Raw genomic sequence first — 25,231 nt, 5'->3', positions numbered from 1 at the left:
TCTCGCTTCCTCAAAGCGTCAGTTCCTCTGCTCTGATTGGCTCTTTAATGCGTCACGTGCCAAGATGCTCACGCCCACTCTCAAGCACGAAAATGATGCATGTGACTCAAAATCTTCAGTTCATACAACATCATTCATATAACAGTTTCACGTCCTATCTAAAGTTAGAGATGGCCAAATAAAGGTTTTGTAAAGTACCGAACCATTTGGGAAAATTGCTTCAGCAGTTCCATAAATTGACTTTTTCACTACTAAATTAAGCGAATGCGCAAAACAAAGAAGGTGTGTTGAGAATTAGGGTTCTAATAGATGCAAGCATATTCGGGCGTTCCTTTTTCACAATGGAAGTCACCTTGCCTGCAATTTGTATGCAAGACTTGAAAAATTGATAATAATACCATTTTAAAACGGAAATCATGTGTAACAACGTCATTATTATCGCTGAACAATGGACGCAGACTCGTGAAATGTTACCCACTATGTTTGCCTGATATGAATTAAGTAAAGAACTCAAACATAAAGTATTGTTATGGGTTTAAAGTAGTCCCCGGCATTAAAAATAGATGGATGGGTTCAAACAAAGAAATCCTTAGTTGTATATAAAGATATAAACATTGTTTTCTGGTTAGACCTTTGATTTATATATTTTTTCTTCTGTACTACGTATTCTGAACATTTTTTTCTGTCTGATGTTTTCAAGCTTAACATTTATATGGGGTATGTTGGTTAAATTATTATACCAGATCTTAATTATTAACGTTGACGTGCGGGGGAGAAATCTCTTCCACTTCCGCTTTTCGGCCCTCGTCTGGATTGGCGGTTCACAAGTGACATGAAGTCACTGAGGCTACCCAAGTTGTTACTCTCAAAAAAATTTAAATAAAATAATAATAATAATAAACACAGTCGGTGTTAGTACCATCCAAACGGATGATTTAAAATAAGAAGATTAAAAACAGATTATCAAAAAGACATTTCTAGGTTGTCTTCGTTAAGATTAGTGGTTCGTAAAATTCTCAATGTTTCAGGAAATTAAAATGTTATGTAACCTTTATTGTTTTTATGTTATGTTATGGTATCGTACCTAAACTATATATAGAGTCGAGTGCGTTTCAGCTGTTCAGTGACGCTCTCTTCAGCCACAAATGGAATGCCGCCCTGCCATTCCTTGTATGGACATATTTAGCCTGAAGCGGAAATTGGTGCTCCGTTTGTTATTGTCCCCTTTGAGTTGTTTTTTTAAACCGCGAATTAGAACACTTCAGTTCAAAAGTATAGTCAGTGGTCAGAATTTCTCCACTTATGTGAGAAGAAACCTGTCGTTTTAAATAAACACTCTGTGCGGGATGGCAAACTATTTAAGGTAAGTGCGTGTTTTGTTTCTGCCCGGACTTTTTTTATGTTGGCGTTTTGTGTTTCCGCTCCAGTGGCGTGGTGAGGAACTCGACAGTGACGAAATGCAGGTAAGAAAACTTCAATTTACTCTCTTAAATCGTTCTATTTAGAGTCTTTTTACGATTACTCGGTGTCTCCTGGTGACATAGGGCTAATCAAACAGACATTTGTCTTCGTTCCTGTAGGCAACGAAGAAAAAGTTTTACCAAAGGTACAAGATGATAAACCATCACCATGTCATTGTGTAAAGATTTTTTTTTTTTTTACTCTCAACTTGATTTCATTCTACACATCACAAGTGTAACAGATTTTTTTTTAACCATTTTAAGAATATAGCCGGAGTCTATCCGTTTCTGTTTCCGCCACCAAAGAGGTGCAGACGCATACTTTTATCTCTCACTTCTCTCTGGTCTTGCAAATACTGTTAAAAGCAATCTCCAATCTACAACTACTGTAGAACTCAGCTACTCGTGTGCTGACGAAGACCAGAGGGCGAGAACACATTACGTTTAAGATTTCCCGTGTGTTTTTGGGATCGATTTTCAAGGTTATTTGACTAGTTTTTAAATGTCTCGGCAGTCTTGGGGCGTCACATTTAGCTGATATGCGTTTGTTGAGTGGACCTCCTTTTTCAAATCAATTATCTCCCCATGGATGCCTCCACACACTGGGCGGTATGTTCAGTCTAGCCACGGGGTTGACCTCTGCAGATTCCCCATGACCTGGGTGACAGTGGGACTGTGCACAACGGAGGGAGTCCATCCCAGTCTTCCTGGGTTATGGTTGTCTTTGCAGTGGCATCCTCTGTTGACTGCAGGGTATGACTGCCACAGATTTGTCTTTCCTCACCTGGATCCTCAGTACACTCTCAAGTATACACTATTAAACTATGCTATGTATATTTTCTGCATTGCATGTTCATGTGGGCGTGTTTTGCGTTTGAAAGTGAGGGTGGGATGGGGCTTCATCTTGTACAGACTGTTTTCGACCATGTGACCACATCCGGGGCACCTGGCCATGTTGAATGGGTTGACTCTACTGACGTGCCCTTCACTGTGTCGCTTTTGCATACAGACCAGAGTTACACAAACGTTCGTACGACTGTTAAAAGTGATGCGCAATGGCTAAAGAAGACTTTGGTAATTTATCAGGGCTCATTAGATGTTGTTTCAAGAAACCGTTACGACAAGAAGTCCGCTTTGATCGACAATATCGACCCATATGCCTTGGAGAAACACAAATGGAGCAAGAATTTCGAATGGTGGGCACCAATAACCTCTCCAAACATCGTCAACTATCTCCTCTTTTCAACAAGCATTTATACCATGGACCAACTAAAGTATTACAAAGGTCTGGAGGCCTACAACGAATTCATCAATGGCTGCGTTCGTCATGCAGCGGTATCCATTGTAAGCAACCTGTGTCTCCACATTGCTAAGGTTAATGTACCGGACAATGCAATTTAAATATGTACCGCATGATTATAGTCATTGTTGTGTTCAATTATGATGATTATACCAACGAAAGAGGTGTAGATTATTATTTTTGTTTTTGTTACCGAGAGGGAGAGAAAGAGGGGTTCGACCGGGACGAGTCCCAAGTGGAGCCCGCACCTTTTTATCCACTTCCACGGCTACATTTTTAACTCAACTCACGAAACAGCTAGCGGTGCGGTAACTCGTTTTTGCAAACTTATTATAATAAAACAGAAACTACAGATTTTGGAGACATGTTTTGCATTCACACACGAGTATTATGTAGGCCCTTGGCCCTCAAGAATACTTTTTCACAGAATTTAGTTATTGGTAAGTCCGTGTGAAATTCTAAAAGGTATCCAATACTTACCTGCAAACAAAATGCTCCGAGCAAACGCTGACTTACGGGAATGAATTGGCAGCTAGGTCGGCTCTGCTAATACGAGACAGCTGCAGTCGTCGCCGTTTGGTTGCTAACTGCTTCATTTTCTTGCCGTGGTTCTTGATCACAGCTGGCAGTCAAAAGAAAAGACTCTTTACAACGCCCACTTTCATTTGAGCAACCCATAACATAGCCGTGCGCCCCCTTTCATACGCCTTTCTGAAATGATTTCTCCTTAGTTACGGTTTGCCTACTCAAATTCACCCCACCAAAATGGCGACCGCGTTCTCAACCTGAAGGTGTGTGACGTCAGTCGAGGACGGTCTATACTTGACGTTGACAGGTTTTTTTTTTTTTGGGTGGGGGGGTAAATTTCTGTAGAGCACTTTGTGTTGCATTTTAATGTAAGAAAAGGGATGTATAAATAAATTTGACTATCTGATTTAACCAACATTCATTCTTTGACTGAGATGTTTCCTCAACGTTAGCTTCGCATGTAGCGACAGCAGTGGGTCTCAATGGAAAACGTAACTTTTGCTGAACGTTCGTAGCCATTTAGGCATTGAAAAGATTATATAGGTTCTTCCCACAGTAGTTGTAAATGTTTTTTTTTTTTAATCCCCATTTGTTCAGGACCCCAACGAGGACACAGAGTGGAATGACATCCTGAGGAAGAAAGGTATTCTCCCCCCAAAGGAGGTCCCTAAAGACGATGAAGAGGAGGAAGAGTTGGCTCTCCAGCAGCAGTCTGTCGGTAAAATGTTTACGTATTTTTGGTTTGGGTGCTGATTGACTGAGGAATGAGGAACAAAAATACTCTTGTGGAGAGCTGATTTATAGCTGCACTCGTTTTTTTAACCTGCAGGGGGCGGCAGATTACAAGTATCAAACAAATCAGAAAACCTTGTTGAAACCATCAAAAACTGTCAAATATAAAAGTGCCACCAAAGAACACAATAATTAAGTTTTTTTTCTTTAATAGATGCAGTCGCAATTTAAAGACACAATTTGAGGTGTATTTGGGTTATATTTCTATTTACATTTGTTTGATTATCTTAAAAAGTCGAAAGCTGGGAAGGTGCAAAAATATAAAGTTAAGAGGTTTTTAATCCTACTGTATATTATTATACGGTTGTTTTCAAGTATTTTCTTTACGTGTTTTGAATGTTTTTCAAATGAAATATTTAAAGTATTGTATTACTTTGGTGTTTGTGGTTATCGTCACACAGTGAAAACGTACGAGAACATGACACTGGAGGAGCTGGAGGAGAACGAAGACGAGTTCGAAGAAGACGACGAGGCCGCGATTGAGATGTACAGGTGAGTCCACCGGAAGCCCTCGCACCAGTGCTGCAGGTGTAATTTAAGGCGAGGGGGGAAACATGGAGTATGCGTCCCCTGCACTTTTTCCAGGGCGCCATTTTCGCCCCCTGCAGTGTTTTCCGATCCAAAATCAAATTTAAATGAGACTAAACGGCGACACGAGGACGAGACCTGACAAACAATCAGACCACATGTAAAAGATCAGCCGACTACAGCAGCATTTGTTTATAGTACTGCAAATGACACTTGGCTGACTCAGTCGTGTCCCTTAAACGTTTTAACAATGTAAGATTACCGTTTAGCTCCACCCACCAGTTGGATTGTGCAACGTGGAAGTGGCAGAACATGTGACAAATATAGATAGAATGCTGCCTTCTCCTGAACAAAGTTTCCAAATCAGTGTGGCGAAATGACCAAAATGTTCACGAGACAGCTGCCAGGGCCTTGTGAAATTCCCCACAGTCCCGAGTCCAACACTGACAGTGACTCCGGTGTAAAGGTCCGATCCGGTCTCTGCGGAAGTTGTAAAACTTAGAGAGCACAATAATTACAAACAAAACCTACTTCCTAATCTACGTGGGAAGTTGAGTAATCCTCTCAGAATGTAACTAAAGATCCGCGTTCGTAAGTCAGGGGTGCTAATTGTGTCGATGTACCCGTCAACGGCGCAGATGGCTTCGGTGGCGCATCTTCGGCCGGGCTGGCTCATACATACCGTCTGGGAGTCTGTTGTTAGTTAGAAGTGATCCGCATATCATCTAAATATGGCTCGAAATGACAGGGTAATATTGCCCCGGTCACTTCACTCGATTGTGAGATGTTCTCTTTTTTGAAAAGAGCTTCCGTGTCCCAACGTGTTTTCAATGGCGAATGTCCCGGTGTGACGTCTGCTGATGACGTTGCAGGCAATATGCCTACCATTTGAATGTCGAATGAGACTCCCAAAACTTTGCGCATGGATGACACACTCTCCGCTCATATTTTTTTGTATAGACATTGACGTGAATAATGTTATATGTATTTTTCCTTACAATATCTATTTTTGAATGTTTATAGGCATGACACTTGACCTTTAAAAACTCCATTGTGACACAGTAAAAGTGTTCCGGCATAAAAGGGAAACAAATCTGTCATTCTGCTTCACCTAAGAGCTGAACAGGTTCATAAAACAAAAGAGAGAGAAAAGGAAGCAATGAAAGAGAATGATAAAAATCAAGAAATGAGATGGAGCCCGTGTGTGTACGTGTGTTTAGACAGAAGCGGTTGGCTGAGTGGAAGACGACACAGATGAAGAATGTGTTCGGGGAAGTGATGGAGATCTCCGGTCAGGATTACGTCAACGAAGTCAACAAAGCGGGAGATGGCATCTGGGTCGTGCTGCACCTCTACAAGCAAGGGTAACAACACGCACGTACGCACGCACGCAACTAGCATTAATTCAGTTCAAGTAGTTTTAATTAATTAATATATTTTTCAAGTGTTTTAATGATTGATTTGAAAGTATTATTTTGATCTTCAAAATGTTTTTGTTTCTAATGTATTTTTTAGTATTTAGAAATGATTTTTGCTAATTATGAACATATTTCTAATTTTGAACCATGAAGCTGTTTTCAAGTAATTTTGGAGCAGATGAAAGATCAGTGAGTTTAAAAAAAAAAAAGAACAGATTATAGATTCAATCACAAGATGGGGCAATATGTCTATTTAAGTGACATTTTTTATTTATAATTTTACTTGAAGGCAGACGTTTACATAAACTGTGCAAAAACAAATTTTTTTGTTTTTGTTATTTATGAAGTCAAATCAGACTAAACCTTCCTTTTTCAAGTCAGTCAAGATCACCAAATTTATTTAAGTTTCTTAAATGCCACAATATTGAAAGAGATCATTTCTTAGATAATATTATTTTCTTTGATGTCAAAGGTTTGCATTCATTTCCTTAGTATCGATTAGCATTTCCTTTTAACTGCGTGACTTGGGTCAAACCTTTTGGCTAACCTTCCACAAGCTTTGCTGGAATCCCGGGTCATTCCTCCTGACAGAACTGGTGTAACTGAGTCTTGTTTGCCGGTTGTCTTGCTCGCACACGTCTTTTCAGTTCTGCCCACAAATTTTCGATGGGATTCAGATCAGAGCTTTGTGATGGCCACTACAAGATAATGACTTTTTATTCTCAAGCCACTTTTTAACCATTTTGGCAGGATGCCTCAGGTCATTGTCCATTTGGAAGATCCATTTGCACTGAAGTTTTAGCTTCCTCGCTGATGTCTAGAGATCTTTGCTTAATATCTAGATATGAGGCTGTCTATTTAAGAAGACCTCCCGTTCCTGCTGCAGCAAAACAGCCCCACAACATAATACTGCCACCTCCATGTTTCACAGTTGGTGTGGTGTTCTCAGGTGCTCAAGCTGCCCCCTTTTTCCTCCAGATGGAATATTGGTCACTCTGGCCAAACAGCTCCACTTTAGTTTCATCAGACCACAGAAAATGTCTCCAGAAGTTAGGATTTCTAATTTCCTGGCTGATTTCTTTTTATTTTTCCATGATTTCAAAGAAGGAAGCAGAGTTTTCGAGACGTGACCTTAAATACATCCCCAGGTGTGTCGTCAATGAACTCACACGTTGTCAGTTAATCTATCAGGAGGTTCCAAGGCCATGACCTCATCTGGGCTTCCCCATGTTCTTTGAAGGTGTAGTAATTTTGTGTATGTAAATGTTTTACCTTGAAGAAAATAATGTAAAATTCACGAAGAAATTCTCTCTCTCATTTTTGTGGCTCTTAACAAAATGAAATTGGGCTAAAAAAAAAAAAAAGCTAGCTTTTGGTTTCAAATATACTTTATACGACAGCGACCCAGAGTAATTGTCTCTTGCACAGCTGTACTATAAGGCGCACCCAAAAGCCAACGGTGCACCTTATAATCCGGTGCGCCTTTCATATGGGTCAATATTGAGCCTTTAGTGCAGCTCCATCTAATGGATGCATAATGTAACCCCAGCCTCTACTGTAGCGTCTGTTCTATGTGCCTTATAATGCGGTGCGTCTTATGTATGAAAAAAGTTTTGAAATAGGGCATTCATTGAAGGTCCGCCTTATAGTGCGGAAAATACGGTACATCGTTTTGATCGAATCAGCATCTTATGACATTAATTCCAAGCGGTGTAGAGTGCAAATTATTGGCCGACATCTGTCAAGCCAATCAAATCAGTGTTAAAGTTTAATATCCATTTTAAAAATATTCAACTCTTTTAACCTTTTAAAAGGTCATCCAAATATATTTTACTGTTGTGGGGTAAAATACTCATAAACAACTATCACCAAAAGGAGAATGGTGACCAGTACATGGGGGGAAAATGTTATAATATAGTGGAAGTCAAGTTGCGTTTTGATTTGCCAGCATCCCTCTGTGCGCCCTGATCAACCAGCACCTGAGCGCGCTGGCCCGCAAGTTCCCTCAGACCAAGTTCCTGAAGTCCATCTCCACCACCTGCATCGCCAACTACCCCGACAAAAACCTGCCGACTGTCTTCGTCTACTGCGACGGCAACATGAAGGCGCAGTTCATTGGGCCCCTCGTCTTTGGCGGCATGAACCTGACGCTAGAAGGTCATTATTAAAATTTGTAATTATAATTATAAAATGCAATTATAATTAGATTCAAAATATTCATTAAAATATTTTCTTTTTAAATTTAAATAAAAAAGTATTATATTTTACATTTTTTAAAATTTAATACATCCGAGGTTTTTTAAAAATATATTTGGAAGAATTTCTAAAACTAAAAATAGGTACAGGATTCCTATTTTTACATTATTATTTGATCATTTTCTAAATCATTTATTCTCAAGTGTTAAAGTATTTAATTTGGGAAAAAATTGCAGCAATACTTGAAACGTGTATTTATACATACAGTATATGTCGTGTTTTCATATGGATTCAAAAGATATCTGAATATTTTTGCTATTTGTGAAATATTCCATTCTTATTGAAATTACTTTTAGAATTTTTACATTTGAAAATATTTCTCAAATTCTTTTACATTTTACGTAAAATAAGTCTAGTTCTATTAACCTTGTTGATTGAATATTTTGTCGAAATATTTTAACTTTTAAAAAAAATTAAATACTTGATTTTTTTTTTTTTTTTTTCCCCCCCCCAAGAGTTAAGCTTGTTTGCTAAGCATATTTTCAAGCCTTCAACTGAATGTTTGTAGTTTGTATGTAAATTTTGTGGTTGCAATGTTCCAAATGCCCAGCAGAGGGCAATCGCATTCATATGTTCCATTTTAATCTTTCATTCCTGCTTGAATGTGAATTTGAATTGACAGATTTGACAAAAATATCGTGCTTGAATGGTATACTAGTTGGTGTTTTGTGTTCAGAGCTGGAGTGGAGGCTGTCCGAGTCGGGGGCGGTCAAGACGGATCTGGAGGAGAACCCCCACAAGCAAATCTACAACCACATGATGTCGTCCATCAGGTGCTCGGTCCCGACGCGCAACCACAGCGATGACTCTGATGAAGATTAAGACCTCCGCTCCAAACCCTTCTTTTTTTCTAACAAGACTTTTCATACCTTATTATTTAAGTCCACTTTCCAAAATATCGGCCGGGTAAACAATCATGTGCTCACGCAAATCGACATTAAACTCGTTTTTATCAATGGTCTTTTATTCATATGAACTCACAAAAAAATAATACTGTTAAATCATTTTTAAATAGTGGGAAAAAAAATTAAGAGTAACACCTAAGAATTTATTTGGGGGAAAAAAATTGATATAAAGAAAACAAAATTTTAAGGTCAGGAAAACATGGGTTTAAAGTGTTTGCAAATAAAAGTCAAGTTCCCCCCTCAACAAAAAGTAACAAAATAATAAAAATCTGAATTTGTAATGTATATGAAGCCAAATCACGCATTTTTAAGATCTGTTTAGGAGTATTTGTAAATGTTATATATATATGGTGTCCCCAAAAATTGTATACACACTTGAAATATTGTAAAATTCTTTGACATGTTAAAAATTATTCAAATTATAATACACATTAAGTTTACAAATATTTAAAGTGTGTATACATTTTTGGGGGGGACATCTTGTGTATATATAACAGAGGTGGGGCGGCGCTATGTGTGCATGCATGACAAGTGGTGCAACAACGGGGGGGGGGTTTAAAATACACCGTTCACCCGACATTGAGTAGATGTCCGTTAAATGCTGGCCCTTTTCCGTCCCGAGGAAGCTAAATGTAGCCATCATCACGGCTGTTATATCCCACCAGATGCTAAAACTGCGTTCTCACTATTGCTCAACGTCTTTCATGAAGAGCAGCGGGCCCACCCCGAAGGCATTCACGTTATAGCCGGGGTCTTCAAACAAGGCCAATCTGGAGAGTGTATGACCCAAGTTCTTATCAGCATGTCAACTATCCAACACGTCGTGAAAACACATTCGACTACGTGTACTCCAACATCAAGCACGACCACAGAACCACACCTCTCCCTCACATTGGTGAGTCAGATCACATCTCCCTCAGATGCAGATCCAGGTCCCACCACAAAGACTGGAACAACCTGAGCAGAGACTGCTCTCAGTGAACTTCAAGACTGCTTTCAACAAACAGACTGAGACCTTTTTGTACACCAGGACCTGATACACAGGGTCTGTACTGGACTGTATCAAGTTCTACACGGAAACAATGAGGAAAAGCATCAGGGTTTTTCCAAATCAGAAACCCTGTGTGACCACCCAGGTCCGTTCAATTACCAGGGCCCGCAACACTGCCTTCGTGTCAGGTGACGGAGCTCTATACAGTACGTCCCGAGCTGAACTGGGGGAAAAAAAATGCCAGAAAGGAGGATAGAGTCATATCTTTTGTCAGCATTCGACCTCAGGAAGTGTGGCAGGGTCTACAGAGTCTCGCAGACCTCAGAGGCTGTGATGCGACACCAGGACACACAAGCGAGTCGTTGGCAGTGGAGCTCAACAGCTTCTTTGTTCGCTTTGAATCATCTCGGTCACACACAGCCCACCAGTCCCCCCCATCCCCACCAGGCTCGTGTAATTCTGCACATATTGTACAGGAGCACGACGTGAGGTGTGTGCTCCTGGCCGTGATCCCCAGGAAGGCCGTTGGCCTGGATGGAGTTCCAGGCAAGGCCCACGGGGCACGTGCCCGCCAGGTGTCCAGCGTCTTTGGCAAGCCCTGCACCCCACTCACTTGCACCAGTCATCCCCACTTCTTTGAAATCTACAACAATCATTGCCATCCCCAAAAGAAATCCTTATCTAGCTTCAATGACTATCGCCCCGTGGCCGCTCTCCCCTCTCATCTTCTTCTTCGATAGGCTGGTTCTCAACTTCGCAGTCTTTGGCCCGCCATCTCCCCTCCGTGGCAGACATTCACTCCTCTCGGTGCCTCAGCACAGCTCAAAACTTTAATAAGGACACTACGCACCCCGGTTCTCAACTCTTTGAGCTCCTGACATCTGGAAGCCAGTACAGATGCACAAAACAAAGGACCAACAGACCGAGGAACAGGTTTTTTTTTTTTTCTTATTTTTGAGAAAGCCATCAACCACACTCTCATCTTTCCTCTAGCCGGGCTATTAATGCAAAGGCTTATTGATTTTAATATCTTAATCAGTCCACTTTTATGCATCCCATTTTACACATGTATTTTTTTTTAATTCTTATTTTCATGTATGCACTGACGGAGGAGAGGCTCCTGAATTTCACTGTACAGTTTTGCATGGTGACAATAAATGGCGTTCATTCCTTTATTATTTCATTTTTATTCATTCATATTAGGGCCATTTTATTTCTTTAGCCTGGTCGCGTAATTGCTTAAGTCATTTTTAACTTCCTGTCACATTATCAAGAACAAATACCCATGAACTAGTTAAAAATTGTACCTTTTCTTCGTCGGTTTAGATTCTCAGTCGTCAAGGTGATGGCAATCCTCAAAAATATGAAGCGATGCAACTCAATTTGTTGTGTTGAATTTGTCATGTTTTTCCCCATTATTTCCCAAAACATTTTTAAAAACTTACTAGTGGAAACCACTCTATTGAGATAAAAAAATATGAAAATACTATTTTCTATTATCATTAGGGAAAAAAAATAATTTTGATATCCCCTTTTAAGTATTCATCCAACCATTTTCTTTGCCACTTATCCTCACAAGGGTCGCAGGGAGTGGCAGGAGGCGGGGTACACCCTGAACTGGTCACCAGCCAATCGCAGGGCGCATAGAGACAAACAGTCGCACTCACAATCACACCTAGGGGCAATTTAGAGTGTCCAATTAATGTTGCATGTTTTTGGGATGTGGGAGGAAACCAGAGTGCCCGGAGGAAACCCACACAGGCACAGGAGGAACATGCAAACTCTACACAGGCGGGGCCGGGATCGAACCCGGGTCCTCAGAACTGTGAGGCGAACACTTTACTGGGTGATAGACCGTGCTGCCCCTTTTAAGTATTCTTCATTAAACAAAAACAAAAAAAAAACAGTCAAGTATCAAGAACAGTTTTTTTTGGTCAATTTTTTAATAATAAAAATAATTTAGATTTTTTTAATTGTCTAAGTATGTACATTGACTGCCCACTCCTGCCATTAAAGTCTCCACCACTTGAATGGGGGGGGGGGGGGGGAAGAGATATAGACAGGTTGCTAAACTTGTCTCCATGGAGACATCCAATTTGAAGCGGCCCAAACTCTACCAGGGAAACAATTATGCGAACTATGAATCATGCAGATAAGACTTTGAAAGCCAGGTTTAATCATAGTGCGTGTATTTAATGTACAGCAAGTTATCAACACTTCCGAGTCATGCTCACAAGCATCAAACGTGCAGTCCCTTCCACCCTGAAGACCACGTCCACACCGACCATGACAACTGCGTGGAGGAGACCTCTCCCGTGTTTCTTTTTTCTTCTCAACCGCGATCTTGCGGCGGCCAATCTCAAATATTCTGCGCAATGAGACAGAGAGGGAGAAAATATTAGTCGGGAATGTGAGGTGGCAAGTGGACACTTTGTCTCACCAGAAGCACCACCGTCTTCTTCCTCCGCTGAGATAGTTTAGGTGAAAGTCGCATCAGAGGGTGAACAGAGTTGGACTGCGGGAGAAGAAGCCAGCAATTACCCTCAATAATCGCATTAATGTCCTTTTTTTATCCGTGACGGGTCCGGTCTGCTCACCATGTTCTCCTCCGGGTCAGCGGAGGTCCTTGCTTTTGAATAATGAAACAGGAACTGCAAAAGATATATATATATATTTTTTTTTAATTTTACTTTTTTCCCCCTTAACTGAGCTCCAGAGGCCGGTTTCTCGGAGCGACGTAGACTTTGCTTGACGTGTCTTATCTTGAGTGCACCCACAAAAAATCTTGGGAAGCAATGCCAAGAAAGACACCCAGAAATTCAGACATTTCGTTTGGTTGGATTCATATTAGGGTGGTTTAAAAAAATACTAATAAAAATTAGCCCCCTAAGCTCAGTTTGACTTATCAACATGAATCTCTATCAAGAGTAGACCAACAAAAAAAAAGTCAGAACAAGTCCTGCCCGAAAAGACAGGAAATTGATTATTTTGGTGAACAGCATCCGTTTTATGGTGCATTTACATATTTCCAGGTTCTTATTTGGTGAAAAACATTTGTAAAACATGTCTGTCGTGAGTCAATTACTGTCAATTTCGCCATTTGTAAGATATGAAAGAAGAAGAACTTACTCTTTTGAAAAGGTTCTGTACTTGCTGCTGCTGTGAAGAAATGGGATTTACGATATTTCTTAATATTTATTTCTTCTTAACCCATTTTGCGTGATACTGCATGTGTTAAACGAACCTCGTCGTCATCTCTCCACGAGAGTTGAGTGGGTTCGTCTTCTCGGACCTGCAACCGACCCGCCAACAACTCACGTCAAGGGCATGTCAGGACTTTAGTCAGTTAAAAGATTGTGAAAAATGTTTTAATATTTCATCACCGTTCTGAACACAACTCCATCTTCCAATCTCTGGTAATAACTCGCATCTGAATGGAAAAAAAAAAAACAATTTTAATATCTTATTAAAAGAACAGGTTAGTACGTCTTTGAAATTATGATTGATTTTAAATAAATAAATTAAGATTTTCTGCCACTGTATAATATATTTTAAAATTAATACAATCTGTCAAACATAATAATAAAGAACTTATTCAAATAATAATAATAATAAATAGAATGAGAAATAATAGTGCATTACAAAATTTGAGCCTTAACTTTATTTTGCTGAATATTTTAACGTGAATTTCTATTTCCATCCATCCATTCTCCAAGATGCTTATCCTTACAAGGGTTGCAGGACTGCTGGAGCCTCTCCCAGCAGTTTATTATTTTTTTTTTTTTTAAAAAAAGACTAATTCAAGGCATGCATTTAGTTTAAAAAAAATACATGTATACAGTTATACTATTCATACATTTCTTTGGAATAAATAATATTGCATTGTACCAAGCATTAAGAACATTTAAATAAAAATGATTAAAGCATAATTTCATTATTTGAATTTAAATATAACAATTAAAATGTTATTATTTATAAACAAAAATGATTCAATTTAAAGAATTTCAAAACATTGAGATACCATTTTAAAAATAATCCAAAAATTACATTCAAAGGAAAATGTAATAAAGACAGATATCCTCGATTTTATATTCTTTCTGCAAAATAAAAGCCAACTTTGAAGAGAGAAATCCCTCCAAAAGCGTAACGGAGCGGACTTTTTACCTGAAGCGTTCCAAAACCTGCAGCAGATCAAACAAAAAAGTGCGAGTTGTCTCACATGTGGAACATTCATATCTCCAATTTAAAAGTCCTTTGCTATAATTTTCCAAAGTTGTCCGTCTGATGGGTGCGCTCCCCTCTGGGTTCTCTCGGTGCGTCCGCGTGTGTGTGTGTGTGTTTGTGTGTGTGTGGTTTGCGCTTCTCCATCTCCTCCCTTTAGGCTCTGTGATCTTCCCACTATGATGACTAGCTGGCGGACACGCCCCTTTCTGGGAAATTTTGGTTATTAACTGACGACATTTGGTCGTGGTGGACGTCACAAGTAAAAAAAAAAAAGTCAGCCATCACATTAGCACAAACTGCATGCAATGCGTTCATAATCTTGCCCCCCCCCCTCGATATTTACGGTAAACAATTATTCCCGTAGGACGTGTGTGGTGTCATTCGCACGCACTGATGCTTCTTCGCGTTTCACCGCAGATCATTCAGCGTCATCGAATGCGTAAAACTCAAATGTTTTGTGATTCAAATTTGGGAGCCATTAGACAAACACCAGGAAGTGGTGGTTCTTTAAAGGAATCCTTGAAATAACGGAAATAACCCTGAAGTGGATGCTGGAAACCAAAATGGCTGACTTCCTCTGTCTTACAGGCATGGTTTACTAACACCTTGTCTACCGAATTTCATGTTTTTAGTGGAAACTGACCTCAGCGGTTGAATTAAAACAAAAATAAATTCAATGTTCCCCTGGAAATCACGGAATTGTCTACGTCAGATCATAATGGCGGACTTCCTGTCTTTTCAACTATTGCCCGGTGAGACTTTTTTTGTTGGTGTATTCATGATGGACAAAAAGCCGAAAATTGCTCAAATCACACTCAAAGAAGTTTAGCGACTGAAAATTATGGACTTCCTTCATCCATCCATCAATTTTCTACCGCTTTTCCGGGTCTGGGGAAGTAGCTTCAGCAAGGTTACCCAGACTTCCTTTTCCCCGGCCAGTTCTTCCAGCTCTTCCGAAGGGATCCCGAGGTGTTCCCAGGCCAACCGAGAGACATAGTCTCTCCAGCGTGTCCTGGGTCGTCCCCGGGGTTCTCTTTCTGGTGGGACACGCCCGGAACAGCTCACCAGAAATGGGCAGCCTAGGGGGAGTCCAACTCTCGCCGGAAACGAGTCCGACTTATTGCCGGCAATGTGGACCAAACTCTGACAGCGGTTGTACAGGGACCAAACAGCCAGTATCAAGGGGCACGGTACCCCATTCTCCCAAAGAACCCCGTACAAGACTCCCTGAGGGACACGGTTGAACACCTTCTCAAAACACATGTAGACTGGTTGGGCGAACTCCCATGCACTCTCGAGGATCCTGCCGAGGATGTAGAGCTGGTCCACTGTTCCACGACCGGGACGAAAACCACATTGCTCCTCCTGGATCTGAGATTCTACTTCCCCACGGACCCTCCTCTCCAGAACCCCTGAACAGACCTTACCAGGGAGCATGAGGAATGTGATCCCTTATAGTTGGAACACAGCCTTCGGTCCCCCTTCTTGAAAAGGGGGACCACCACCCCAGTCTGCAAATCCAGTGGCACTGGAGACGATGTCCATGCTGCGTGACATTGGTTTCATCGTTCAGATTCACCACCAGAGTTGTTATACGAAACCTGGAAAAGGCCCAGAATGTCCATTAAACCCTGGCTGGGCTCGAGACTTATCTTTTTGCACTGGTGCACCCAACTTTTTTTCTTGGGTTCACCAGCACAAACGTGAGGTGAGCCCACATTTCCAAATGCATCGCATTCAACGCCGCAGTTCTGCAGGTTCACGCTTAAACAAACCAAAAAAAGTTTTCATGGCCAGTATTGACTGGTAAATGGTGCACAATATTGTCAACATAAAGTTTTGTTTTTAATTTGATGTACAATTGTTTGTGTCAGATCATTGGGTAGAAATTTGTGATGGACCATGAAGAAGTTCTCAATTGTTCTTTTCTTCTTATCATCTGCGGCTGTTTCCACTTTAAATCTGATCCGCTTACTCGACTACTCACTTAGGCCTGCAACCCGTTTTTTTTTCATGTTGTTGCTATTAAAACATACCAATAATTCAAGTTCGTACGTTTCAAGAGCTGTTAAATTGAAGAATAATGAACAACGAAATGTAGAACTATAAATAAAATAGCACAGATTAAAAAAAATAAAACAGACTCGGGCTCTGTTTACGAAAATTGCATTTAAACAATAAATATTTCACAGGGAGTTATGGAGTCGTTAATCCCTTAAAAGGCAATATACTGGAGGACGTCATCATAAATACAGCGTCCCGCTATCCCGAGCTGTGGAAGGATAGAAAAAGTGAGACGTCTCTGCAGGGGGGGGGGTTTAAACTTCTCCACGCTCAGCTTGAAATGGACCTCGAGGTTCTCCATGGACGTGTAGCTCACGATCCGTCGGGCTTGAATCCCAAGATCCCGCTGCAAACTCAGTCTTGTCATCCTCATTAAAATGAGCAAAACGAGGGTGTTCTTTTGCTATTGTGACAAATACATATTTGCCGAGGTTCGGTTTCCTCGGGGAAAGCCTCTCGACTGCCCTGTAGGCTCCTACGTCAGCACTTCCAAACATGATCACGGTCGGCATTGATCGCGCGAGGGTGCTGCGGTCCTTGGACAAGTGTCGTGTATAAAATCCCTCAATCAAAATGGACATTTTCCTCTCTTTTTTCAGGCGTTACAGACTTTTTTTTTTTTTTTTTTTTCCGGGTCTACTCATGATCCTGTTGAAACCCCAAAGCTTAGAAGCTTATCTTAGCTTAGCAAAGGTTAGAGCATTGGTTTGGTAAACCAGGGGGCGTGACTTCGTATCTAACTGGGACCTCTACTCCCCAAGAGGGGTTGCATCAGGATGGGCATCAGGCGTAAAAACTGTGCCAAAAAATGTGAAATGACACGCTGTGGCGACCCCTAACGGGACAAGCTGAAAGAAACACACACTCATGATCCTGTTATAATGAACATGTGCCAGATTTGGTGAAGTGGGACAACCCGGTGTTGGATTGCAACCATTTTTAAACGCTCCTCCGTGTGACCTTCAACAACCTCACAGATGGCAAACATGGGAACACCTTTGCCGTCCTGGCGGAAAGGTCGCATGTTTGTCGTCATTATCGGGATGAATGCAATTAAAAGCTCTAATTCGACCATTCCATCTGGCTAAACAGGCCTTTGTCTCACTGACACACAGCTTTGCTTATTTTGCTTGATCAGCTATTTGCTAATACTGTCATGTGTCGGCAAAACAAGTTTATGCTACAAACCCTTCGGTAAAGGGTGGCACGGTGGGCTCAGCTGGTAAAGCGTTGGCCTCACAGTTCTGAGGTCCCTGTCACGACCCATCGGAACCGAGGTAAGACCCAAATGCAGGAGTACACGGGAGACGCAGATGTAAATTGGGAAAAATGTTTATTAATCCAAGGTCGGGGATCGGGCAGGCAGTCAGGAGCAGCAGCGGTAGTTGGGACCTCGGGTGTAGAGAGCAGGTCAGCGGGCAGGCAGGAGTCGGTACACGGGAGAACGATCAAAGCAGGCAGAAGTGTCAAAGGAGTCGGTCGGAGAACAGGCGAAGGTCGGTACACACGGGTTGACGATCAGGGATACGGGAGTGCTGGAACAGGGCATGAACCTCAACGATCTGGCGGAGGACCAGTCATCACCGGGTCCTATAAGTACCGGGCGTAATCAGCCGAAACAAGGTGCGGGTGTGTGCCGACTAATTGGCTGGACACGCCCAGCCTGGGGAGGATGCCAGGAGCATGACAGTCCCGGGTTCAATCCGAGACCCGCCGGTGTGGAGTTTGCATGTTCTTCCCGTGCCTGCAAGGGTTTCCTCCCATATCCCAAAAACATGCAACATTGATTGGACACTCTAAATTGCCCCTAGGTGTGATTGTGAGTGCAGCTGTTTGTCTCGAGGTGCCCTGCGATTGGCTGGCAACCAGTTCAGGGTGTCCCCCGCCTCCTGCCCATTGACAGCTGGGATAGGCTCTGGCTTTCCCCGCCACCCTCGTGAGAATAAGCGGCAAAGAAAATGGATGGATGGACTCAGTGAAATTGTAGGATGTGCAAAATTTCAGATTCCGAGCGAGACCTCCTGCCGGATGAAATGCTAAATTCCAACACAATAACGTTGATCACGTTTCATAGCTCACTGTCAATATTGCCAAAGACATATTTAGTTCAAGTGCCTCAAACGTGGTCATGATGAACACAAATCACACAAGGGGGAAAACGCCGATCGATGTCGTGGGTTATGAGCTTCGAAGCGCTCTACGGGTGCGAGGGTGTGACGGAAAGGCGGGCAAGTGCGCTGACTTATGGTATTAATAAGCAGAGGGAATCGACACGCGGCCGCCGTCACTGCTTGTTAGATGTTGTAAAAAAATGCTCAGCGAGCCTGAGAGCTTCAAAAATTTAAACGGGCCTCTTGCACCACCATTTTCACGCGGATTCATACAACTGAGCGTCACATTTGTTGACCCAATTTAGCATCTCCTGATTTTTGTCATACTGCTTTTGTCACATTGATCAGTTATTTATTAGCTTGTCTCATTTTTTACACGTCTTATTGCTTATCCGCCATTTTTTAAAAACATGGACTGTATAATTGCTTCAGTTTTGGCACATGGTCTGACTCCGTTTGTCTCGTTTTTAACATGAAGCTGGCTGTCTTTTAGCTTATATATGATTTTTTTTCCTACTCGGGCTGTTTATTGCTTTTGTCGAATGACAAATGGACAAACGTTTCTACTGTGCCAGTTTCCTAGACCGTCTATGAAGGCCAGGATCAAAGAGAATTGGATTACGTTCTTGTCATAAGTTTTCAATTCAATTGTGAGGGAAAAAAAATTGCATTAACACTTATTATTTTACACCAGCAAACTTGTCTTCACGGTAAACTAAAAGATGTTTGTATTGCGTTCCCCCGAATGGGACACATTTTAGGAAATGCCCCCCACCCAAAGTTTGGCCATTTCATGTTCAAATATTTTAGAACAATTGAAAACGAGGGAGCCATTCGCCCAAGGTGCAAAAATTTAGGAGGTTCTGTTTTTTGGAGGCACAAATGCTTGGGAGTCATAACATTTAGGAGGGTGCAAAAATGGTGAAAGGTGTAATTTTTTTAAAACCACAAAATACTAAAAGATGGGGAGGTGCAATATTTTGGGAAGTGCAAGGTTTTGAAGGCACAAAATATTGGGAATTGTAAAATATAGGGAGGGATAAAATACTATACACCGATAAGGAGGTGCAAAGTTTTGGGGAGATGGTAAATATTGGGGCATTTCAATATTTTGACTCTCACAAAATATCGGCACGGGTTAAAATTTGCATCGTATGTAATATTTGGAGTTGGGGAGGCCCAAGCTATTATTATCTGCAAAATTAGGGGAGCCACTCAGTTTTGTGAGACTTGAAATATTGAAACCAAACCCCCTGATACGGGCTGTTGGGTCCCTGTACAACCGGTGTCAGAGTTTAGCCCACATTGCCTACAGTTAAGTCGGATTCCGCCAATGCTGCGCTTTGTAACCGATTCTGTTCATAACTTTTATGGACAGAATTTCTAGGCGCAACCAAGGCAGAGATGGGGGTCCAGTCAGTATTGCATCTCTGCTTTTTTGCAGATGGACGTGGTTCTGTTTGCTTCATCATGCCGTGATCGCCAACTCTCACTTAAGCGTTTCGCAGCCGAGTGGGAAGCGGCTGGGATGAAAATCAGCACCTCCAAATCAGAGCCCATGGTCCTGAGTTGGAAAAGGGTGCTGTGCCCTCTCCAGTTCAGGGCTGAGATCCTACCCCGAGTAGAAGAGTTCAAGTATTTTGGGATCTTGTTCACGTTTGAGGGAAGAATGGAACGCCAGATGGACAGGCAGACGAGAATCTGCAGTCATATGGACATTGTGTTGGTCCGGTGTGGTAACGAAGAAGCTATGTCAAAAAGTGAAGGTCTCAGTTTACTGATCGATGTAAGTTCCTACCCTCAGCAATGATCAAGAGCTGTGGGTCATGGCTGAAAGAAATGAGATTCTTTCGCAGGGTGTCTGGGCTCTCCTTTAGAGATCGGGTGAGCAGTTCGGTCATCCGGAAGGGGGCTCAGAATGGAGCCGCTGCTCCCAACTTGGGTGGCTCGGGCATCTGATTTGGATCCCTCCCGGACGCCTCCCTGGTGAGGTGTTCTGGGCACGTCTCACCGGAAGGAGACCCAGGACATGTTCCCGAGACTACGTCTCTTAGCTGGCCTCGGAACACCTCGGGATCCCCCTAGAAGAGTCAGATGAAGTGGCTGGTGAAAAAGAAGTCTGGTTGTCCCTGTTAAAGCTACTTCCCCTTGACCTGACCTACGATAAGATATAGAATATTGCTGGACAAAACATTGAATGATGCAACATTTTGTCCAACACAAAATATTGGGAGCTGACAAATTTTTGGCAGCTTAAAATATTTAGCAGATGTCACATTTTGTGCAGAATTTGTCCAGAGATTACATTTTGACTGGTGCAAAACATCTGGCGCCTCCCAAAATTTGAAAATGTAAGTTTTAAAATGTTCAGGTGGCAGATTTTCAGGTCTGTAAAGTTGTCCAAGATGCCAAAAAAAATGGGAGATGTCACATTTGGGTGGAAGTTCTTGGGAAGTGCAAAATTATCCCAGGTGTAAAATTTTGTGAGCCATACAGTTCAAGAGGTATAGAATGGAAGATAAAATATAAGGAGGCATCAAATTTTAGGAGATGCCTAATATCTGGAGGCAATAGAACATTTTAAAAGTGAAAGACTCTGGGGTGGTGTGAAATTTGGGAAAAAATAATGGCTGTGGTTAAATTCCAGGATGCTTTGCATTGCGGCACACAAGGAAGAACTACAGTGATCATTAGAGGACATCAAGACTCGGAAAGCATCGTGATGAATCATCATCACCTGACCACACAAAGAGGTTTTTTTCTTTTTAAACGTACATATCTGTCAGACTGCTGCAAAGGTCTTGTGCGACACGTTGGCTAATTAAAGATACCTTTACCTTACCTTTCCTGTCGCGGGGATGGATGACACATGGGAAATTGGATTAGTTGCAGTGAATGAAGGACAGCAATTCCATAATGTTAAGCACGATTGACTGCTGCATGGGCGGCACGGTGGCTCAGCTGGTAAAGCGTTGGCCTCACAGTTCTGAGGTTCTGGGTTTAATCCCGGACCCACCTGTGTGGAGTTTGCGTGTTCTCCCCATGCCTGCGGGGGTTTCTCCGGACACCCCGGTTTCCTCCTACATCCCAAAAACTTGCAACATTAATTGGAGACTCTAAATTGCCCCTAGGTATGATTGTGAGCGCGGCTGTTTGTCTCGATGTGCCCTGCGATTGGCTGGCAACCAGTTCAGGGTGTAACACGCCTCCTGCCCGTTGACAGCTGGGATAGTCTCCGGCACTCCCCACGACCCGCATGAGGATAAGCAGCAAAGAAATGGATGGATGGATGCTGCATGCAGAGGTCGGTAGAATAGCCAAAAATTGTACTCAAGTACGGTTACTGTTACTTTACAATAATGACACCAATGTAAAAAGTGGACCGTCAAATTATTACTTTACACTAAGAAGGTACCCAGTGGAAGAAAAAAAAACTACTCAAGTACTGAGTAGATTCAGTAATCAGAGGATGACTGTGAAATAAAATAAAAATAACTCAATAAGATTGCGCAACTTCAGATATTCCCAACAAATCACGTAATGTACCACATAAAAGCGATAAACTAAATATTTGTAAAATATCAAATTATGGTAAATTTATTTTCAGTCAATGGTTGTATACAGTTTTGGTTCCACTTGTGAAACGTCACAGTATGATCACCACGAAGATTGAAAATATGCTTCATTTTCTCAAATTAGAAGTGATCTGAAATATCCACGTTTCGCCAAAGTGCGGCTGGTTCCCTTTGATTGGCTGTGTGCGAGGCTATGTCACTACCTTGTGCCGTTTGATTGGTGAGCTGGTGTCAGGTGACACTGCTAGTAACATTTAATTGGTGCAAATAATGCCCAACACAAAGTGGATATCAAAGTTTAAAAATAGATTGCGAACGCAATAATCGATTCATAAATGTAGCAAGTGGTGTGTAGCTCATCATAAAATCAAACTATGACATTTTGCTATTTATCCTAAATGTTACTTCTGCAAATATAGTGTGTTACTCCACACCCTGATTACTACCGACCAATTAATACAGCACTGATTGCATTAATGATTCAGACACCCAAAATATCCACAAACACTCAAGTGAATGAATAGCAGCTATTTATCATAAAAAAACATTATATATATTAATAATGAATGCATGGTTTATGAGGGAATATACTTTTTGATAAAGATTCAGAAGTCGTAGTGGTCTAAAAGGGTAGAGGACTGCATGCAGACAGGTGAAAGCCAGAAATATCATAGAGAGAACTCATACTGCTATCTTGTGGTTATTCATTTATTTGCAGCATTTTGGCGGGCAAAACATTTTCAGCGCTACAAAATATTGAGAGGTCTATTTTTTTATTTTTATTTTTTTGGGGAAGGGATAAAAATATTTTCAACAACACAAAATTTTGGGTCGTGTAAAATTTGAGGGAGGTCTCTATAGATGACAATAAATATCTTAGCTGTCTTTTTATATACAAGATGTCACGTCGAGCCTCCAAAGATGCCAATATTTAATGTTATTCAATTTATGATCTTTGTATCTCATATTCATTTTCATACTTAATGTTTTGATAAATGAATGCCATCCAGGTACACCTATTTAACTTTTGTCCAAAGACAGCAGCCATAAAGAAAAGCAAGCAAGTTCGTCTTGAAATAAAAATCACGTAATTAAACCGTTGTTGTATACAAAGGAAGTCAGTTATAAAGTTTTCCAGATGTGGTCACATGGCAGTCCACGTATAAACCGATTTCTGGAGACGGAACAATGTAATGGGGGGGGGGGCAAAATTTGAGAAGGTCTGGTGAGGCAAAACACATTAAATGCCACAACATTTTGGGAGCTACAAAATTTTGTGAGGCGTGTAATGTTGGGAGTAGAACATTTTTAGATATAAAAATGCAGGAGGTGCAAAATTTTTTGTCGTGGTAGAAAATATCGCGATCGGTGAAATTTTGAGATGTGCAAATTCACAAGTGGAAAATTTTCAAATCCACAGGTTTAGAGGTGTTCATTTTTGGGAGTGATTATGTGTTGAAGATATTTGGAAGCAAAAACAAAAAAAAATTACATTTAAAATGGGCAAAAATGCAAAATGTTGGAAATAGTACCCATCCATCCATCCATCCATCCATTTTCTTACCTGCTTATCCTCACAAGGCACAATTTTTTCATAAAATTTGGGGAGGTATGGGTAATACTCAAAATTTCAAATGTGCAAATTTTGGGAGGTTTGACATTTTTCACAGCTGAAAAAATGTGGGGAGCTGGATCATTTTCTGACCCGGAACCTCTCAAGTGTGAAGCGGACTAACTACCACCAGGGCACAGTGCTGACCCGTGTTTACTTGTTGTATAACTAAAATGATGGCGAGCGACACGTGACTGCCGATAAAAAAACATACATACTCCTGTCCTCTTTCTCCGTGGGGAGCTGAGACATGAGCGAGCAGTCGACACGTGAACACACGAAGCAGCCTATTAAATTTCATGGTCAATGGCGCTGAGACAAAGGCTACTACTACGATTTCAAAACCTTTTTTTCCATCCTTGCAAACTGCAATCATCTGTCCAACTCAATTGAAACAAAATGTAGTTTCGAACAGGGAAGTCAAAACAACTAAAATGATGTGGTTGCACAACTGTACACACCCGCTTTGATTACTGGGGATGTGGCTGTGTTTCGAATGAACCAATCACGTTCAAGCTCGGGTTGAATGGGAGTCAGTGCACAGCTTCCACCATTTATCCAAAATAAAGGGAAAATGTACAAATAAGCTTTTCTTGGCTTTTTCTAGGCAAATTCGTCATCCGCTGGGCCTCTTCCCAGCATCAGAGGGATCTCGGTTTTCTAAAGGTTCAGGAGAAAGTTACAAAAGAATTTCCCGAGGCATTAAATATAGTGCAACGGAGACCGGCACAGTGGAGCGACTGGTTAGAGCGTCTGCCTCACAGTTTTGAGGACCGGGATTCAAATCCCGGCCCCGCCTGTGTGGAATTTGCATGTTCTCCCCGTGCCTGTGTGGGTTTTCTCGGGGCACTCGGGTTTCCTCCCATATTCCAAAAATCCGTATGCTCGGTTAATTGAGTCCTCTAAATTGCTCATAGGTGTGAATGTGATAGGAGATGATTGTGTGCATATATGTGTGGCCAACCGTTGGCCAGCAACCAGTTCAGGACGTACCCCGTCCCTGGCACTTCCTTGACCCTTGTGAGGATATGCAGCTCAGAAAATGGATGGACAATGAAGACAATCATCAACAGATGAAAATATCCATCCATCCATCCATTAATTTTCTTTGCCGCTTATCCTCACGAGGGAGTGCTGGAGCCTATCCCAGATGTCAATGGGCAGGGGGCGGGGTACACCCTGAACTGGTTGCCAGCCAATTGCAGGGCACATTGAGATAAACAGCTGCACTCACAATCACACCTACGGGCAATTTAGAGTGTCCAATTAATGTTGCATGTTGTTGGGTTGTGGGAGGAAACTGGAGTGCCCGGAGAAAACGCATGCAGGCATGGAGAAAACATACAAACTCCACACAGGCGGGGCCGGGATCGAACCCAGGTCCTCAGAACGGTGAGGCCAACGCTTTTCCAGTTGACGCACCTTGCCACCAGGGGAAAATATGTTCAGCAGTAACATCACTAAGAA

At 41.7% G+C, this 25,231-nt stretch overlaps 2 protein-coding genes across 3 annotated transcripts; one reads left to right on the top strand and one right to left on the bottom strand.

The window, feature by feature from the left end:
• Window positions 1-1,329: 1,329 nt before the first annotated feature.
• pdcl3 (phosducin-like 3) lies at window positions 1,330-9,238 on the top strand. Its single transcript, XM_061842405.1, has 6 exons — window positions 1,330-1,463; window positions 3,886-4,006; window positions 4,482-4,572; window positions 5,829-5,972; window positions 7,975-8,183; window positions 8,959-9,238. The coding sequence occupies exons 1-6, from the start codon at window positions 1,458-1,460 to the stop codon at window positions 9,102-9,104; spliced, it is 717 nt and encodes a 238-aa protein (XP_061698389.1). The 5' UTR covers window positions 1,330-1,457; the 3' UTR covers window positions 9,105-9,238.
• A 3,095-nt stretch (window positions 9,239-12,333) lies between these two features.
• Window positions 12,334-14,553, bottom strand: nms (neuromedin S). Of its 2 annotated transcripts, none has more exons than XM_061842274.1 (7): window positions 14,343-14,553; window positions 13,562-13,608; window positions 13,423-13,470; window positions 13,308-13,337; window positions 12,776-12,829; window positions 12,619-12,693; window positions 12,334-12,546 (listed from the first exon to the last, which is right to left on the bottom strand). In XM_061842274.1, exons 1-7 carry the CDS (start codon window positions 14,410-14,412, stop codon window positions 12,538-12,540), a joined length of 333 nt encoding a protein of 110 aa, XP_061698258.1. In that variant the 5' UTR covers window positions 14,413-14,553; the 3' UTR covers window positions 12,334-12,537. The 2 variants fall into 2 exon arrangements, with proteins under 2 accessions (XP_061698258.1, XP_061698259.1); XM_061842275.1 differs by having other exon boundaries at window positions 13,308-13,334.
• Between the last annotated feature and the right edge of the window lie 10,678 nt (window positions 14,554-25,231).

Source organism: Syngnathoides biaculeatus, chromosome 14, assembly GCF_019802595.1.
Source record: "Syngnathoides biaculeatus isolate LvHL_M chromosome 14, ASM1980259v1, whole genome shotgun sequence".
NCBI lineage: Eukaryota > Metazoa > Chordata > Actinopteri > Syngnathiformes > Syngnathidae > Syngnathoides > Syngnathoides biaculeatus.
This window is presented reverse-complemented; position numbering and strand designations above follow the sequence as displayed.